The following is a 19,457-nucleotide window of genomic DNA, read 5'->3' on the forward strand; positions in this document are numbered from 1 at the left end:
TTTCCATTGAAAATATCGACATCGCCGTATGGGATCAATTGAGGCTTACAGCTAAACTTCGGGACGATGAATAAGTCAATACACGGCATCATAGTTTTTGCAAAGAACTCATTCACAAGTTTGCATTTCATTAGAGATAAAAGCAATTTGCCCCCTGAGCTTTGATGGGGGTAAATGTTTGCCCCCGGACCTTTCAAAAGTTGCACATTATCTTCCGACCTCTATGGAAAATAGGCTCTTTGACCCATCGGTTAAAATTCCGGTGAAACCATTAATAATAATAATAATAATTTTAAAAAGGAAAGAAATCATAGTTGGGGGTGGGGAAGGCCCGTCGGCCACCCCACCCTTCTAATCGACGTCGCTGGCTGGATATGTTGATCCGGGAAATGAGGTGGCTGGCGGAGGCTTCCTGACCCCCGATTATGGAAATCCCTATTGGGATTTCCGAAATTAGGGTTTCAGAAATCTCGACTAGGATTCTCAAAATCGAGGATGGGGGAGCCCCAACTAGCCACCCTATCCCTCGATCGACGTCGTCGGGGGTTCCTCCCGGGGGTCCAACGACCTCGATTTCGAGAATCCTCTTTGTAGAGAAGGAAGGCGGCAGTAACATAAGCAATATCGGCTCCGATGGAAGAATGACAGAGTGAAACGGTGTAAGATCGGCAAGAGAAATGACAGGAATGACGGGTTCATAAAGATTACAAGATGTAATATTGGGCCTATATATAATTTTACATGGGCTCGGGCTGATTTGGGTCTATGTACGCATAGTTAGCATTACAGCTCGATTAAGTATTTGAGCCACTCGAATCGGACAGTAGCTGGGCAATAACAGAAAGAGCGACTGCAAATCTCAGGAGAGGTTTCCGAGAACGAGATGATAGAGAAAGAAGGCGATGGTGGCAAAAGCAATATAGGCTTCGATGGAAGAATGGCGGAGTGGAACGGTGTAAGGTCGGCGGGAGAAATGATAGGAATGACGGGTTCAGAAAGATTACAAGATGTAATATTGAGCCTTTATATAATTTTACATGGGCTCGAACTGATTTGGGTGTATGTACGCATTGTTAGCATTAAAGCTCGATTAAGTATTCAAGTCACTCGAATCGGACACTAGCTGGGCAATAACAAAAAGAGCAACTGCAAATCTCAAGAGAGGTTCCCGAGAACGAGATGATAGAGAAGGAAGGCGGTGATAGCGAAAGTAATATAGGCTCCGATAGAAGAACGGCGGAGCGAAACAGTGTAAGGTCGGCGGGAGAAATGACAAGAATAACGGGTTCATAAAGATTACAAGATGTAATCTTTGGCCTATATACAAATCAGCCCAAGCCCATATAAAATTATATATAGGCCCAATATTATATATTGTAATCTTTCTAAACCCGTCATTTCTCCCACCGACATTACACCGTTCCGCTCCATTGTTCTTCCATCGGAGCCTATATTACTTTCTTTAACGCCGCCTTACCTCGATTTGCTGACTCGCGCACTCATCAGAAAAGATTTTCAACCTCTTGATGGCCTTAGAGATCATATCCATAGTCGCGACCTTTAGGCTCGAAATGTGCATCAGGCAGCATTCCTTGAGAAGGTCTATGAAGGCAGTGTCAAGGACACCTTCGTTGTACCACACCCCACAGATGACCTCGGCGGAAAGCTCGAACTCCGTCGCCATATAGTGGTTACTCCCCCTGTACTGAACAGTCTTCACATCTTTGATCAGGTTTTTGGCTAGCAGATCCTTAAGGGCTTTATCGACGACATTCGGATTCGGGAAAAGCTTTGTATCTTGTCTCAAGTCCACGGATCGGATGCCCATGTCTCTCCTGCTCCTGATAAGATTATACATGGTCTTCTCGTGCTCTGACACATCCTGAGGATGCCCGGTTGAGACGGCCTCTTCCTCTTGCTCAACTCCCGTTTTTCAAAAGACAAACATAAACAAGAAAGACACAAGATGAATCAACTCAATCCTTGCTTGCCATTGAAAATATCGACATCGCCGTATGGGATCAATTGAGGCATACGGCTAAACTTCGGGACGAGGAATAAGTCAGTACACGGCGTCATAGTTTTTGCAAAGAACTCATTCATAAGTTTGCATTTCATTGGAGATAAAAAGTAGTTTGCCCCCTGATCTTTGAGGGCGGTAAATGTTTTTTCCTGACCTTTCAAAAGTTGCACATTATCTCCCAACCTTTATGGAAAATAGGCTCTTTAACCCCTAGATTAAAATTCCGGTGAAATCATTTATAATAATAATAATAATAATAATAATAATTAAAAAAAAGGAAAGAAATCGGAGATGGGGGTGAGGGAGGCTCATCGGCCACCTCATCCCCCCTGATCGACGTCGTTGGCTGGCACATATCTTGTAGACAATATCGATCCAGGAAATGAGGTGGCCGGTGGAGGCTTCCCGACCCTCGATTATGGAAATCCCTATTGCGATTTCCGAAATTAGGATTTCAGAAATCCCGACTAAGATTCTCGAAATCGAGGATGAGGGAGCCCCAGCTAGCCACCCCATCCCTCGATCGACGTCTCCAGGGGGTTTCGCCCGGGGGTTCAACGACCCCGATTGCAAGAATCCCCATCGTAGAGAAGGAAGGTGGCGGTAGCATAAGCAATATCGGCTCTGATGGAAGAACGGTAGAGCAAAACGGTGTAAGGTCGGCAGGAGAAATGACATGAATGACAGGTTCATAAAGATTACAAGATGTAATATTGGGCTTATATATAATTTTACATGGGCTCGGGCTAATTTGGGTGTACGTATGCATAGTTAGCATTGAAGCTCGATTAAGTATTTGAGCCACTCGAATCGGACACTAGCTGGGCAATAACAGAAAGAGCAACGGCAAATCTCGGGAGAGGTTCCCGAGAACGAGATGATAGAGAAGGAAAGCGATGGTGGCGAAAGCAATATATGCTCCGATGGAAGAACGGCGGAGCAGAACGGTGTAAGGTCGGCGGGAGAAATAAAAGGAATAACGGGTTCAGAAAGATTACAATATGTAATATTGGACCTATATATAATTTTATATGGGCCCGGATTGATTTGGGTGTATGTATACATAGTTAGCATTAAAGCTCGATTAAGTATTCGAGCCACTCGAATCGGACACTGGCAAGCTCGAGCTCGATCGAGAAGATTGTACTGCATTCAGCTTTCACTGAGTCGAATGGGGTCGGCTACACGACTATTCTAATCTATTGTCCTCTTGCTTAAGAATATGATAATTATTCCATACTAATATGATGGTCATGTTTTAAGAGTTTATATTGAGACATGTCAATTGTCATCCTAAACAATGTACACGCCAGAGTTCCCCGAAAGTTTCAAATTACGCCAATAAAAATTCAAACCGATGATGCCGTGCACGCGGCTGTCATTAAGGAACAACATCATTAAGGTACTACATAAATTCTTCGATATTTGTTAACGTTATGCCGCAGCATCGTATGTTTGCTGGATTACATCATAAACCCCGAAAACAGAGCAAATTACATTAACATTCACAGTTCTAAACCGACCTGAGCAGACATATCGGCTAGCTCTAGCGAAAAACGAACACCACAGCGACAGGAGACAAGTAGGTTAGCACTTGAAAGGATCAAGTTTCGTGTGTACGTGATCGTAATGGCAAGTTCTTTCGACTTCCTAGAACACTGGGATTTTCCGTGGAAGCCATTGCTATCCTCACATCTAACGGTCGATATTAGTTGTATTTTCATGGGACGCGTTGCCGGGAGGAATATTTATGAGGGTCCGGGAGAGGGCGCCGCCTCGCCTTCACGGAGGGCTCGGAAGACCCGGGAGCTCTTTTCGAAGATCCTGGCCCTCCTGTTATAGTCATGGGGCTCTTTCCCTTCATCTTCCCCCATGATCGCTTCCCTCTCTAAGCACTCCAGCAGCTCCACCACCCCCTGGCCACCGCACTTCTCCACCCACCTCCCCATCTCCTCCCCCTCCACCACCAGCTCCCTCTCCACCCCCACGACCGAGCCCCCGCTTGGGGCCACGCACCTGGCAGCCACTACTGCCTTTGGCCGCCCCCTGAGCTTTACCAAGGACGGACTCGGAGCCTGAACCAAGTTCTTGATCTTGCTCGGGGCAGCCGGGGCACCCGAGATTGGGAGACGGGTATTCAAGAAAGAGGCAGCTTCCATTGATGGCAACGTTGTTGGGTCTTCTTCTTCTTGATAACGCAGAGCTCTATCGGAGGCTGCGGCTGTCGCCTTTTATTTTATATAAGACGGTCGTGGCCGGGAAATGTGGCCGACTTCCACTGCCACGTGGCGAGAACATACGCCATATGTCAGGCTGTCAAGAGACTGAATGAACAGCCAAGATTTGATCAGCAGAGAGGCACACAATTCAAAGGTTTATAATTTGTCTGGAACTCTGTTTTTGTTTTCATGCGAGGAAGAGGAACGAGGAGAAGAATTGTGTGTCACGCAAAGGGAAAAAATGTGATGGCGAGGTGAAGACTCAGTTTCGCAATTGGATTGGTGGTCTGAAATGTCTTGGATGGGGACAGGTGCCTCAGCTGATATTACAACATACATACAGGTCTTTTGAAATTATCCGAGAATGTTCGAAGTGACGTAAGAGCTTATGTAAGCCAAGCACCGGCCGAAGGGAACTTATAGCGATGACTCGACCGGTAACCAGTAAGCATTGAGAAAAGGTTAGATACCAACTGCCCCGAGTGACTGGATAACTGTGCAGGGCCTAAGGTGAAAACAAAATGCGAGGAACTTACAGAGTGGTTGTGAAGCAAAAGCCCCCCCGCTAGAACAAGAGGGGGTTGTCGTGGTCGAAGAATGCAAGGATTGTCAAACACTTAGAATTTGTTGAAGAAGGATAGAGAAGAATTGATTGCTTAACTGCTCATAATCTGAACATGGAGTTGCTGAAGAAGGAAATGGAATGTTGATTGAAAACGATAGAGAAGAATTGATTGCTTAACTACTCGGAAGGGAAAGGCAGGTAAGCCATTACGACGAGACTTCTGAGGAAAAACGAATATGTTGACAAAAATGAGATCTGTACACACTGGTAAACCGCTGTAGCAAATCCTACAAATTCGTCTAAAACAAAACTGTTGGTCTTATATGAAGTACCAGAATTTGTTGCTTGTGTATATATAGTTGATTCTCAATTTGTTTACCTTCTGCAGACATATGATAAAATTGGAACGAATACAAATGTCATATGGACTGCTTGTGATTGAACCAATAGAAGGAAAACATCCAAAATGCAAATATAATGGCACGCACCCTCGCAATGGATTTTGAGAATGTACGGACATAAAGGAGGACTCGGATATATCACTCTGTATTATAAATGATACAAAAACGGGGAAGCTCCCCTGTTTATGCCACCTACTTGTATAACAAATCAACTAGACTGTATGACAATGAGAATTCTATCAAGAGCTAGAAACCGATCATTGTTTCATCTGTGAATGGAAAAGGGTAGGGTAAGCATACCAGCAATCCTAACAACAAAACTAATATTCCGAGGGCAACATACTTGTCTTCAGGATCGGTGATTTCCTCAGAAAGGGGAGCTATCGGGCCCCTTTGTAGAAAGAAGATCAGAACTACCCAGTAGAATGCCACATCATTGAATAGGGAAGACAGCCCGAGAAGCACGATTGAGGCAGCTGTGAATCGAGCAGAGGCCTGTTTCAACAATTTACATAAGTCGATGTAAGCCAGAGAAAGGTAAGCTATATATTCCATGAATCAGTATAGGAGAACCCGTATGGAGAAGTATACGCTTTAGGTCAATATATATCTATGTCTGCTCACAAAGCACGAAGAGTTATTGATCAGATTCATGGACGTTCCTACGAGGAAACACTTATCATACTAGAACTTATGCCTTATCGAGCATCTTATCCCATTTTTAAATTGGTTTATTCTGCAGCAGCAAACGCTAGTCACAATATGGGTTTCAATCAAGCAAATTTAGTTATTAGTAAAGTAGAAGTCAACGAGGGTACTACTTTTAAAAAATTAAAACATCGAGCTCGAGGTGTACCAAATGGTTTCTTGTTTCTGGTACGTAAATAAAACAGAATTCTAGTTTATTACCTTTCTTCCCCAAATGGCAAAAGATATTCGCCCTCCATCGGTTTCACCGGCAGGGATGCTGTTAATAGCATTGATGAGAAGTCCAGCCCATGCCCATAGAACAAGTGGGTTGACAGATAAGGGAGTCCCTTCCTTCAGAACATCACCAAGAAGGAGCTTAGCTGTGGGACGAAAATCTTTCGTTAGTGATAACAAGTTCGTAGTTCGTACAAGATCAAAAGAATAGCATGAATACTATATCGATAAAATCGTGTGTAAAAGGTTGCAATATTGATAAGATCGTGTATAAAAGAGTGAAGTACGCGCAGCGAGTATGAATCTCGATATTTGGTGTTTGTAAAGAAAATTATTGCGATATTTCAATATCTACAACTTTTGATAATCCAGCGAAAGACCTGAAATAAGCTATGCTTTTGGAGTGGGGAAGAAAGGAAAATGAAAGATGCATTTACCTATTCCACCAGCAAGAAAGGACTCGTGGAACACAGACGCATCGACTATAACACCAATGCCATCAGCAGGAGGCAAAATGAAACCCAATAGCAAAAGAATGAGGCCCAAGGAAAATCCTGCTAAAGGACCAGCTCCTGCAACCTTCAGAAGATCTTCACGCTTGGGTACGATATTCACAATCCTTGTTATTGCCCCAAAAGAGCCTATCTGCCCCCAAAAGAGTTCATTAGAAGCTCCACATGCTTACAAAGATAATCACCAAATGGTAAACCAATGATCAAGGATCATCACCTGCCAACTGGGGACAAAGTATGGGACTCCAAGCTTGACTCCAACACTATTTGCCACCAAGAAATGGCCAAGTTCGTGAACCCCTAGAATAAGGGCAGTCATGAGTGCTCCGGGTATCCCATCCTTTAACAACTCAAGATTGTCAAAAGAGTTCCTGAGAAAAGTAGAATCTTCCCATCACGAACGACTAATTAATGCTCCTATGCACCAGGGTTAAATGAGAAAACACAATGATTCTCTTTTCTTGCGTGTTTAGGTTACAATGAATAGACAAATTTTCTATACCAATGTATTCATATTACTTAAGGGTGAAGAAGTGAAAAAGCGATAGCATACAATAAGTTGGACTGCAATGCAGGTACATTTCTGAGAAGCAAGGTGAACACTGTCACTAATCCAAATGCACCGGCAGCAAACCATTCAGGGACCGCTGCACAAATAGCAATGAACCATAATAAGCATTCTAAAATTGAGTTTTCCAAGACATAAGATGACTAAAAATAAGGGGAAGAAACCCAATCACTACCAGTTGTCTCCGGCTGCAAGGTCTTTCTTGGAACAACAACTGCAACAGGTTTATCATCCTCGGGATTGATTAGCAGGAAAAGCTTATATTGATCTCCAAAATTGTTCTGTATATATACATGAAATTAGCGTCTGGGACCTGCAAATGGAGTTATTGATAATCATGTGAAAGTGGAAGACGAGCACCTGCATCCTTATTGTTATCTTTTCATAGCTCGTAGCAGGCTTCCCTCTTAGATTACCTTTGAACAGCACACCGCCCTACAAACGAAACAAAACAAGCCAAACTGAAAAAGAAGTATATAATAAAAATACAGCAAGCCACATGAATGGTGAATGACAAGACAGTGATTGGCATTAAAATCCAAAAGAAAATGCAATTATGCTACTTATGTTTTTGTGTCCATACAAGAATTGCTCCTCAATGACAACATAAGATAAAAGCAACAGCAACTACTCACCTCATATGGCTCCTGGCTGGTAACGAAAAAGGTATCAAAACCAAATACTTGATCCTTAAGAATATCAATTGTTTCTTTCGGGATTCTCATAGACTCATCCAGTTGCTGAGGCTGCGGAGCACAAATTAATTTGTGTTATCAGCATGAATAGTAGTACATGAGACCATATTAGCTTCATTCCTATCATGAGTAAAGATTGCCTACCCTCAGACCAGGCAAAGGTGACCCACTTGCAATTGGTTCATCATCAACACCCTGCTTCAGAACAGAATTCCCATAAACAAGCTGAAATAAGGAAATATTAACCAACAACTACAGAAAACAGTACTTATATATGCTCAATATGTAGGTCTGAGAAAAGAAGTTTTTAGTTGATGCAGAAAACATATCTATATTTTTGATAACCGTGTGATGGAAAGTTTCCGCAAGAATAAACAAACACCTGGGCACCACCTTCAGCCTTATTCACTGCATCATTGATGGAAGGCCGAGAGTCAGCCTGCTCCTCTTCCATCAAAGAACCACCCGAAGGCGGATTTTCATCATCTTCATGTGCTTCTTCTTCCTACAATATCAAGACACATAAAAGAGAAGAGATATTCTATGCCATCATCAGATAAATATCGAGCCAAATTCTCAATCAGCTATAATTTCTGCCATATGCTATCCAATCTCATGTTGTGCTCATACGCGATGAGTGATGATAATTGTAGGAAAATCCCAGTATCTCCAAAAGAATCAGATACTCATATACGGTGTTTGAACTTAAAGTTTCATAGTAATGGATACCTTATCGTCATTGCTCTCCGGTTCTGTCTCCGTGTCGGCCAGTCTGCACAAAACCTCCCTCGGTCGGCAAACTCTCACCGTAGAACTGCAACATCACACCATCCCAGGCCACTCACTCACTCTTTCCATTCAGAACCTGAAATCACATTTTACAGCTGGAAGTTATATTTACCTAGACAACTTCTGAAGCTTCAAAATGCTCCGGTGGGGAAATGCGGCGGAGGCGAAACAAGGCTGGAACAGCAGGTCGCAGCAGGAGCTGCACCGCGAGATTGTCACCAGATGGCCGCGAAACGTTGCGGCGGAGGAGCTCATCATCGGGGCGGGAAGTTGCAGAAGAAGCTTCCTAGATCACTTGGAAGACGAAGGCCATGGAGCTGCCAGTTGGGTCGTGCGACGAAGCTGAAAAAGGTTGGATTTTTCAGTGGAAAAATCTTATCTTTGAGGCTCTGATGAGAGTCGGGAGCTGACTGAGAAGAGGGAAAGAAAGAGTAGGGAGGATGCAACGGGAATTATCCGTTGCCTTATGCCACGTGGCGACAACCTACGCCCTTGTCGAGGAGGGGAAGGGATCTGGAGTTCGTCAGACGGGTGCATGCACCCGCCTCAGGCAAAAGTTGTCTCCTTCCACAGTAAAATGAAAACTTTCGTTTTTTTTCTTTTTTCTTTTCCATATCAGGAAATATAGCCGAACATCTCTTACGTTAATACCTGTAATGGGGCACATAAATCCAGTCCAGGAGGCTGTTCGAGTCTTGATTATATCAAGGGAGTCGCACTGTCCGATTACCGGGCCAACCTATTTGTTACAATGAAAAATTAGTTCATTTCCATTCTTACTTTTGCCCCTCTTGAATGGTATTCACGTTTTCTAGACAAAAGTCACTGTATGATTACTGAAATGGAATTGCTTCAAGAAGAAAAGTTAGCTTCAAGGAAAATGAAAGAATCCTGTTCGGAGAGGAATACTCTGTAGTTGATTACAACGAAATCCGACAGTAGCACACACCCGGCAAGTTTGTGTATACAAGAGTATCTAGTGCGACCTAGGCATCTCGAACATATTTACAAGACGAAGTGATCTGTACATGTACGAAGATCAAGTTGCCTATAAGTATATCCTACGAAATTGCTGCAGACTGCAGGCCTGCTTGAGATGTGGCACTCTGAAATGGGGTGCAACCATCCCAATCTTAAGCTCACTGTGCATGTGTATAGACATGTTTACGGCAATACAACTTGATAAGATTCGTCCAGTGTCACGAAGAAAGAATACCCGCCTGCTCTCTCAGCCTCCTCTCAGCTGCAATGGCAGCGGCTACCGAAGGTGGCAGATGCATCAGGCTCTCGGGGTTCGGCTTCTCAGTGGTTTCTAGCTGCCCTGGTGGTGAAATCATAAATAGGGACTCCACATCCTTGAGCGTCAAGAGAGGCTGGTCTTGATTCTTGGTGTTTCCGCTGATGAAGGAGCTCGTATTCGCATTCCTGCTCCTGTTCAGCTTATATATGCTCTCCTCAACTGTGTTCTTCACCTGACAGCACGATTAAACAAACACATAAATAAACCATCCGTCGATCTGTTATTTCATTTCTTCCCGTGTATTCCTCCTTTTTTTTATATTAATGTTAATATTGTAATAATATTTGTGATGGAAGAAAGTTGCGTACGATGAATCGGTGCACGAGGGTCCTATTTTCCTGCCCCATTCGGTGGACCCTGCTGATTGCCTGTGCCTCCGCAGCTGGGTTAAGTAGTGGCTCCACAAGAACAACATGCTGTGCTTCCAAGAGGTTGAGGCCGTTCGCACCATGTTGGATCAAGAGCATCAGTACCTGAACAGACTTCGGTTCCGAATCTCCTTCGTCACGCACCTTCCCCTTTCTTCCCACATTGGGTTTTTGTCCCTTGAAGTGACTAATAGCATCTTGCGCTTTCCTGTACATCCAGATAAAATTTGAATCAATACCCTGATAAACTGATGTCAATAGGTTTGCTTTTAGAGGGCTGGCTTGACTACCTTCCTCCTTTCATCCTTGTGTAAGAGATGTCATTAGCAGTGAAGGCATGTTCCAGCACATCGAGGACATCTTTCCAGCTTGAGAAAAGGAGGACCTTTGCTTTTGGCTCAGTACGCTTGATCCACAGGATTCTCCTCGTAACTGCCTCGATCTTCACTACCAAAAGGGACAATTCAGTGCTCGATTTGTGATAAAGCAGCAAGAAAAAGTAAACCAAATTTCAGATTTGAGAGTGCATTTTCTTTTTCCCAGTAAAGGACAATGTAACTCAAGCCCCGACTTGCATTGACCAATACCTTCGTTCCATAAGAACCGTGGACGATGATCGAAGCTTCATTGTCATGGTCTCCTTGCAAATTATGCAACCCACCAGAATTATCTTGCCTATCATCAGCAAAAGCGATATTTGCAAATTCAGTATGCTGTCGGCAAGTAGGGCACATCACCCACTTCTTCTGGACGCCTTCAGCATTAGCTAGTTTGTGCTCAGTCATAGCAAATAAACCTACAAGAAGCAGATATTTACATGAATTCTCCTTTCCCACCCCCCCTTCTAATGATAGAGATAAATAAGAGACTTACATTTACAGCAAGTAACATGCCCGCACTGAAAAACCATCTTTTGGATGCCCAATTTCTCTTGGCAAATTGGGCAGGCTTCATCTTTAGGTCTTACTACGAATTCAGTTTTCCTCTCCATAGGAGAAGCTAAAGAAGTAGCCGTTTCTTGTGCTACAGGAGAATTAGGAGTAGTTTCTTCGAGATTTCTATCATTCACTTGCACCAGACCCTGAAATCATCAATCACATAAATGCCCGGAAAAATAAGCAGAACAAAAAACAACTCAAATATAAAATCTCACCTTTAAATAACGAAGCTTTCCTTTTACACGGTCTAACTCATTCAAAGATAAAAACTTGTCGTTCGAGAACTGCACGCTGTTTTGTTCCAGTTCCCCAGGACTTAGAGCATCGAGAGACTTGTCATTCTCATCTACTTTAAGACGCAACCGAGAGGTTGCCATTCTGATCTCATCATGAGCTCGCAGAAACTGAGCTTGGGCGATGCTCAAGGACCTCGCTGCCGGGTACTCCTTCCTCATGCCCTAAATTATAACAAGATTCGGCAAACTTGTTAACTACTGAGAAAATAACGTTTCTCTTTCCCTTGGGGGGAAAAAATGGGGGGCTCAATGGGACATGTTCAGTGGAGGCTTTTAATTTATAAATTTCCAATAGCCACCTCGAGGAGACGCATTTGCTTGGCTGCAGCTGACTTAATTTCTTTCTCCAAATTGACTTTGTAGTAGCTTCGTATAACTCCGAGAACAAGCTCCAGTTCCGATGCAGATTTTGAAACCTATTACCCAAAAAAAGGGGTGTAAGAGTCGTCATCTTATTTGATACAATTTTCAGAAAGCATCAATTTAAGAAGTGAAGTAGAAGCAATGCAGTATGGAAGTAGCTTTGTTGAACAAGTATATCATTGGAAGATCAATGTCAATCTATTTTTATTTCAACTTCCCCAAGAGGAAAGGGAGTATACCAATCATGCAAGTTGTACAATCACTTTGCACATGAAGGGTGGATCATGAGATTATCGGGATGGAATCAAATGATTCTTTTCATCCAAAGCAGAAGAATGTGGAACCTAATATTTCAAGCTATTGGGAATCTTAGATACTTTGAATAAACTGCCAACCCACAAGTACAGAAGGTGGGAACCAAAAGTTCGACGACCAGGAGAAATATGACGAATTAACTTACCATTACTTTCTCCACAGCATCTCGTTTCTTGCCCTCCAGCTCTACATCCTGTTCAGATGGCGAACCTGAATTCTTACTCTCTTCGGAAAAAGTTCGATAGAAATGGTTCAGTGCAGACTTTTTCTTCTGTGAAATCAATGCCTCCTCCGCAGACAAGATTTTCCCTCCACGTGCATTGCTGAGATAAAAGAGGCGGGCCTCGTAAATCTAAACAAGGAGAAAGTGAAAGAAGACCTGATTAATCCGTGAATACATATATGAGCTTTTTCTTAACAATCGAAAAAGTTGATGCAGTTAATGGTTTTGAAGCTAAGGGGGTATTAACAGATTAGTAATCGGATGTGTTGAATAGTAAAGGGTCAACCTGAAATAAGTCATCTAGTTCACAAATAACACATGAAGGTCCATCACCATTGGGCTGGCAGTTCTGACAATTTCCAACTCGCATTATATCCTCTTCCCTGGGTTCATCCAATGTTTGATCAATCTGTAACACCCGATCAAGCACAGTTTTCCTAGAGGCTTCCAACATATCAAGCCCAGTCTGAATATAATACTTTAGACCACTGATGCTGCGGAAACTGGATTAAGATATGGCCACTATTAGGTAAATACTCTCAAAATTTAGATAAGGTAATAAATATATTTTCCAGGAAAGGAAAACAAAATGTTATTACTAATTCATATTAATGCCAAATAGACCATATGAATGCCAAATAGACGGAACAGACAAGGCTCTCATTTAATGAAGGGAAAGGAAGTGGAAGGAAATTTTTTAAGATTGAAATTCAGTAAGAGTTGGAAGAAAGCCCAAAGATTTTATGCATCCCCAACTAACCTTGAACAAATCCTCGATGGCCTAGAATTCTTCGAAGATCCCAGGACCGTTTCCGTGATTTTTGCCATAAATTCATTTGCAGAGTCTTTGCTCTGTTCCACATGATGAAGGGCTTCCAACCACCAAACTGAGTGTTGGTTCTTCATATCGGTAAATGCATCACAAACCTTCAAAACAATGAAGATTCCATAGAAGACCCAAAGTTTAGATATTTAAAACTTAAACAGAATGAATGGTAATATAACTCGTACTGTCTTTTCCCTCTGGAATGGCTTAAGTCTACTTACCTGCTCATATGATTTCTGGAAATCGTGTCGAGCAACAGTCAACTTCAAACTAAATATAGCTAAGAACTTCAGCTTAAAACTTGCACATGATGCCTTCAAGGAATCACAATCAAGAAATTTTGATCCTAATTTGGGCTTAGGAAGATCCTCCTTTTTCCTGACCAAGGGATCAATACACTTCCCACAAGAGGTTGTTGGTAATTTTATGGCATTACTGGAACTCCTATTATCTTGCTCGTTCAATTTCTGCCTCTTCACAGAATTGTGAGTCTCACTCTCTTCTGAATAGCATTTCAGGGAAACCTTGGTCTCAAAGTTCCCAGAAGATTGCCCTTCAAGTTCTTGTTTGTCACAGGAAGCCAATGATAATATCTCAGCGAGATTGTGATGGATGTGAATATTCAACAACGGGTCCAGCTTGAAATCTTCCGCATGTTCATCAGCTAATTCAAGAGATTCCTTGTATATCTTTATAGCTTCGGCAGGTTTATCCTCTATCATGGCTAATGCTGCAAGGCCATTTAATGCAACAACTATCTTCCTGAGGGCCTCCTCACCTTCTATCTTGGTCTTACCAACAAGAACCTAGAGAGAAACATCTGTCAATGGGAAGCAAACACCAGCCTTGTTCCTAAAACAATCATTCGAAGAGGTACCAGAGCACAGGTTTTAGTTTCGAGTCATGGTTTCCCATACACTGAACAAGGTATTATCGTTATTATCACCCACTTCCATAAAAGGGAGAATGAGAAATACCAATAAGACTTCATCCATTGTCATGGGCGATTGTTGGAGAGAGCGAAGACCAGAGCTTCCAATTTGAGGATGACAGCATGCCTGGCGAAGCTTCAAGAGCGAGTTCAATAGCTTGGCAGCCTCAGCATGGGTAATGAAGGTATCGGATGCCTCTGTGGAAGACATGCTACCTGGAAATCGTAACCGTGACTTGTCACACATTATATCAGAGCCCAGCAGCCCAGATAATAATTTAACAATGGAATAAGGTTAAACCTGGTGATTTTCTCTTCAGGATGTCCTCTTTCAAATTCTTGATGAGCTCACGGGCGTGATCAGCGCATGTCTCATGTTGTCTCTGGTAGAAGTGTTCTTCGATTGCTGAAAAGGAGAGGTACGAGAGACTTTCCTCCTGGGATGGGAGATGTAACTCATCAGCTACATGTATTTTCGAAGAACGCCACATGATCCGTCTGAACAATTTATGGGTGAATTCCACAGCTCCACTATCCCTCCTCTGCAGCAAATGTGACCAAAAGAAAAAATAGCTCAACATAACAATTATAATGTCCTTTTCTAAATAAATGAAGAACTTATCAAGAATATTCAGAAGTTATATAAAATATATATATATATATATATGGTCCCTACCTCATATGGATCTCGTATAACTTCAGTCCACCACCTAGAGACATCGAACGGGCTTATTTTAAGGAATTTCAGGAGCCCATATAAGTCATCTAATCTGCGTTGAATGGGAGTGCCAGTGATACACCAACGGTGGATTGAAGGCAGTCGTAGAGCCATTTCTGACGCAGCAGCAGTGTTGCTCTCCACCATCTGAGCCTCATCAAGACAGATTCTCCACCAGAATATTCTCGTCAGTGGAGTCGGAATAACTGGGTACCTATACAAGATAAGAAGTCAATGGCTGATCAAAATCTTGAATAAGAATCAATAAAATTTAGAATTTGGAAAAACCTCTTCTGGAATCTCATGAAGTGGCGGCCTCCGTCATGTCGATCGGAGTCATGCAAGAGGTCCTCCTTCAACACATCATATGTTGTCAATATGACATCATACGTGATGAGTTCATTCACTTCTGGTAGAGGTTTATCCAAGAGAGAAGCGTTCCTGACACCTTCATAGACCAGAACTTTCAAGGTGCCAGGTCTCGTATGCCTACAATAATTGATGTGGCAACATCAATTATCAGAAATAGGATGTGACCAAAAGGTGAAATTATAAATACAACCTATTTATAAAAATTCGACTTACATGAATTTAGTAGAAGAATCCAGAAATACAAAATGATTGAACACAAAATTATGGATCTAAAGCTAATCTTTATACAGTATTCATCTTATGCATGATGAGAACAGAGACAAAACTACAAAAGAAAAGAAAAACTAGGAGTAAATTCAAGTACCGAAATTTAGACTTTTGCAAAATTGCGAAAGGTAATCTAGATACCATACCGAATTATCTCAGCATGCCATTGGTGCAATATAGGAGCAGGACAAACTATCAGAGTTGCACCACTAGAAATCGGGGAAGCAGTAGCATGCATCAATTCCAAGCACAACTGGCAAATAAATTTACCCTCCCTCTCAATGATGGGAGGGGCTTTCTTCTTCCTCGGTTTCTGCTTTGCCAGTGATCCCTCCATTTGATGTGAATTTTTAACTTTTTTCCCCTTTGGAGAGTAACCAACACAATCAGAGTGTTGCCATGCATCACATACGTCACATTGCACCCAAACCCCAGTATAGCGATAACTCTCGCTCACAGCCCCACAAATACATTCAATGCGCTCCCTCTTCAGTCTTTTGATGCGATTCTCATCATCTCCAGTTACTGGTGTCACACTATTAAAATAGGAGTTGGCTTCAGATGCTGACCAACGGTGCGACATGATACAAGCTAGAAGTTCAACGGTCTTCCCTAGACCCATCTCATCTGGGAAGATACCATGGTTAGAGATTCTTATTTTTGCATATGCAATGTTAGTCAGAATTAGAGAATGAGTCTAGGAAACCATATGGGACTCACCAGCAAGAATACCACCAGGAGCATCCGTAGAAAAATATTCCGGCTGCATTGAAATGCTTCCACTGATGGAAGCAGAATAAAAGTGGTGTCAAACGCAATGCGAGAAGAAATAATAAGGATGACACACAGTGATTTTATCACTTTTTACTACTGCCAGTAATATGTATACATATAGTGAGGTGGATAAAGGGAATAATAGGAACACATTTACTTGACAGAAACAAGAATCGACACTGGTTATCATGACATTAATACTTTTAGGATAAATCAGTCAACTTGGTTTTACGACTTCATTCTTGATACGGGGGCAGTCTTTTAAAGAATGAGGGAGAACAAACTACATATGTAAAAGCAGAACATGTAAATGAAGTTGTGGTCACGCCAATCCTAGAAAACATGTCTTCAGCAGAAATAGAAAAATCTGGCAATAACCATTAAAAAACTTTTTGCCGCCCTAAGAACTTAAGCGACCAACCTTAATATGTGTGGGAACCCATGTTCCATACAAAGGTGCAGTTTATAATAACCTCTTTACTTACCAGAATAAAAGTATCACAATGAGATTCCTAGAAAAGATGACTGATATCAGCTTAATGTTTTTATGAATCAGTGCCAACTCATCTAGAATAATCGACAACTTAAATATATTATCCGAGCTCTTATCTGTGAATGATCATTCAACTCAGTTGATCAATATTGTGGATGATCATCCGATTGTTAACTGAGCTAATTTGCACCATCGCACTCCAACCTACCTTAATCATCTGTATGCACTTGTTTTACCACTTATGCAGTAAAATTCTACCATCTTGTGCTTTCTGGCCTCAAAATAGCTCAAAGATACAGCAAAGCCAAACCATGAAATATCAGAGAAACTGCACCTGAACGGATTGTAGAACATTTTTGAACTCGTGTCAATAAAACCCACAGGCATACATAGAGGAGAAAGTAACTGACTTGTTCCCCTTTCGCTTCCCGAATTCAAAACACTCCTCTCTCTTTGGACCATCCAGTGGGCTGCACGACGTTGATATGGTCTCAACTCAGGAAGCAAGTCAGGTAGGTCATCTTGCAACATAGGATCCTCCCTGCATAAAAAAGTTAGATTAAGAAAGGAAGCAATGCCCATTAAGGAGCTGAAAAAGAACTCTCGAAGGGAAATGTTCAAGAATTCAAACTTGTACATACTTTGAGGGTTTGATGGCCTCATAGAACCCGACAACATTAAACTTAGCATGCTTCTGAGATATCGTAGAACTATCTCCAATATCAAAATGTGAATCAGTTTCCATTGTGACTGATTCATTAATCCTGTACCGGGCATCAGAAGTCAACACTTCGGGGCGAAGCCAAGCCATCACATTTATCATACTCCTTTTCCACACTTGCCTCGTATTCTCAACAAGCGACTCACAAGCATCAAATGCACGATTAAGCATTTCAACCCTTACCCTCAAACTAGACGTTTCCTCCAAAAACACATCATCTCTAACCGGTCGCAAGGAAACAAAACCGAGAGCAGACAGGTGAGCGAGACCGGACACACCCTCGTCAGGCCCATCAATAATACCCGATATAACAATGGTCTCCTCCTCTTTGTCTATGTTACCGTTCACAAGAGAGCAATCTTTATCCACCAACTCCAGAGATATATTACTACCTGGTAACACCGGCCAATGGCCTAATTTAATTTGATCGAGAAACTCATTTACATTACATATTCTAAACCTTAGGGAGTACTTGGAACTTTGATAGAAATCATCCCCTACTCTAAGACCAGATAATCCTTCTCTCACATTTACTCCAATTAAGAAAAGCTCAGAAATGTCGAGATGCTCATCTAAACCCCAACAAGAACGTTCTACTTCAACAAAAAACGGCTGCTCAATTTCGCCAAGTTCCTCACACTGAGCGGACTCAGAGGTAGAAGCAATTCGCCCATCAAGTTCAGCATTATCTAGGCCGTGGGTTTCCAGCAATACCCCACCCGATCGACGAGGTCGTGATTGCTTTTTCCGTCCCATTACTGTGAAAAGAGAGAGTTAACAGAAAATCAAGTTATGCGATGAGAGAACAATAGAACTCAGAGAGAGCTCATTTCTTAGGGCAACGCTAAAGAGCAAATTCAGCATTGGCTCCATAACTAGTATAAGATAAAGCCTAAAAAAAACTGAGCATTGACTACAACTGAAAGAGCAGAAAACAGAAAAATGGTGGGCACATCACAAAATTGGAAATTTGCAACAAAAAGTTTCACTCATTCACTTCAAGATTTCCAAAACAAGAAGTCAGCTTCAGCTTCCTACTCCACAGAGGCAAACCAGCAGAACCCCAACAACAGAGCACTCAAAGACATTTTCGGCACATCGCAAGATTGGAAATTTGCACCAAAAACTACACATTTAATTCAACAAACGCCAAATATAAACAAGACCAAATAACGCAGCAATTAAAAAAGAAATAAAAAATTTCATACTGGGTGGACAAGAACTTGGGAGAAGAACCTGAGAGCAGAAGTTTTCCTACGAGGTTGCAGCAGAATTATTGGAACAATGGCATGTCGTCAAAGGTGAGAAATTGTAGGGGCGGGCCGCAGCTCGGAACAGAGTCGCCTGCCTCCCACCCAATCTGACAAACCGACTTTCGACGCCGTTCCTGTAGCCAATTGTTCTCCGCCCACGAATGTACGGTCCTTGATTGGTCTGTCATTTTCTTGAGTCACCGCTTGGTCGAAAACTCAGGATGGGGGCACATGGGCTGGGCCTCAGATAGAATGACGGTACTTCTTCATGTTCACAATTGACCAGACAGGACCGGCCCAACAACTTCGATCCAACACACAGTGTGTTTGATTTTAGAGTTAAGTAGAGTTGAGTTTTGATTTTAATTGGTTGTAATGATTGTGTTGTTGAATTATGAGAAAAAAGTGTGAAAAAGTAATGAATAGTTGATAGAATTTACTATTAAAAATTAAATTGAATGGTTAAAAAAATTGAAGAAAATGGAAAAAACAATAATTGTATTGTTGACTTTTGTTATATAGTGAGTAGAGTTAAAGTTAAAATTAAAAATTTAAAAACCGACCCTAAAACCAAACGGGCTATAATGTTTGGCTCGTGCATCG

General features: G+C 42.1%; 3 protein-coding genes across 8 annotated transcripts; all 3 read right to left on the reverse strand.

Moving 5' to 3' along the window:
• Nucleotides 1-3,338: 3,338 nt before the first annotated feature.
• LOC116189523 lies at nt 3,339-4,501 on the reverse strand. The gene has a single exon (XM_031519212.1). It carries the CDS (start codon nt 4,180-4,182, stop codon nt 3,772-3,774), a length of 411 nt encoding a protein of 136 aa, XP_031375072.1. The 5' UTR covers nt 4,183-4,501; the 3' UTR covers nt 3,339-3,771.
• A 753-nt stretch (nt 4,502-5,254) lies between these two features.
• Nucleotides 5,255-9,147, reverse strand: LOC116189522 (probable zinc metalloprotease EGY2, chloroplastic). 2 transcript variants are annotated; one of them, XM_031519210.1, is made up of 12 exons: nt 8,809-9,147; nt 8,637-8,721; nt 8,290-8,412; nt 8,052-8,105; nt 7,848-7,958; nt 7,573-7,647; nt 7,388-7,493; nt 7,198-7,291; nt 6,862-7,015; nt 6,570-6,777; nt 6,118-6,278; nt 5,255-5,703 (listed from the first exon to the last, which is right to left on the reverse strand). In XM_031519210.1, exons 1-12 carry the CDS (start codon nt 8,952-8,954, stop codon nt 5,455-5,457), a joined length of 1,566 nt encoding a protein of 521 aa, XP_031375070.1. In that variant the 5' UTR covers nt 8,955-9,147; the 3' UTR covers nt 5,255-5,454. The 2 variants fall into 2 exon arrangements, with proteins under 2 accessions (XP_031375070.1, XP_031375071.1); XM_031519211.1 differs by having other exon boundaries at nt 8,052-8,102; nt 8,809-9,146.
• Nucleotides 9,148-9,531: 384 nt separating this feature from the next.
• On the reverse strand, nt 9,532-18,993 carry LOC116189521 (E3 ubiquitin-protein ligase SHPRH). 5 transcript variants are annotated; one of them, XM_031519205.1, is made up of 20 exons: nt 18,838-18,993; nt 17,522-18,359; nt 17,215-17,421; nt 16,334-16,395; nt 15,760-16,240; nt 15,263-15,463; nt 14,933-15,188; nt 14,558-14,798; nt 14,303-14,472; nt 13,547-14,131; nt 13,260-13,426; nt 12,786-13,002; nt 12,422-12,628; nt 11,898-12,014; nt 11,518-11,760; nt 11,238-11,445; nt 10,952-11,160; nt 10,655-10,806; nt 10,305-10,572; nt 9,532-10,168 (listed from the first exon to the last, which is right to left on the reverse strand). In XM_031519205.1, exons 2-20 carry the CDS (start codon nt 18,355-18,357, stop codon nt 9,896-9,898), a joined length of 5,100 nt encoding a protein of 1,699 aa, XP_031375065.1. In that variant the 5' UTR covers nt 18,358-18,359; nt 18,838-18,993; the 3' UTR covers nt 9,532-9,895. The 5 variants fall into 5 exon arrangements, 4 of the variants coding, with proteins under 4 accessions (XP_031375065.1, XP_031375066.1, XP_031375067.1 ...); XM_031519206.1 differs by having other exon boundaries at nt 18,810-18,975; XM_031519207.1 differs by lacking the exon at nt 9,532-10,168 and having other exon boundaries at nt 10,342-10,572; nt 10,952-11,039.
• Nucleotides 18,994-19,457: the final 464 nt, after the last annotated feature.

Source organism: Punica granatum, chromosome 8, assembly GCF_007655135.1.
Source record: "Punica granatum isolate Tunisia-2019 chromosome 8, ASM765513v2, whole genome shotgun sequence".
In the NCBI taxonomy this organism is placed as follows: domain Eukaryota; kingdom Viridiplantae; phylum Streptophyta; class Magnoliopsida; order Myrtales; family Lythraceae; genus Punica; species Punica granatum.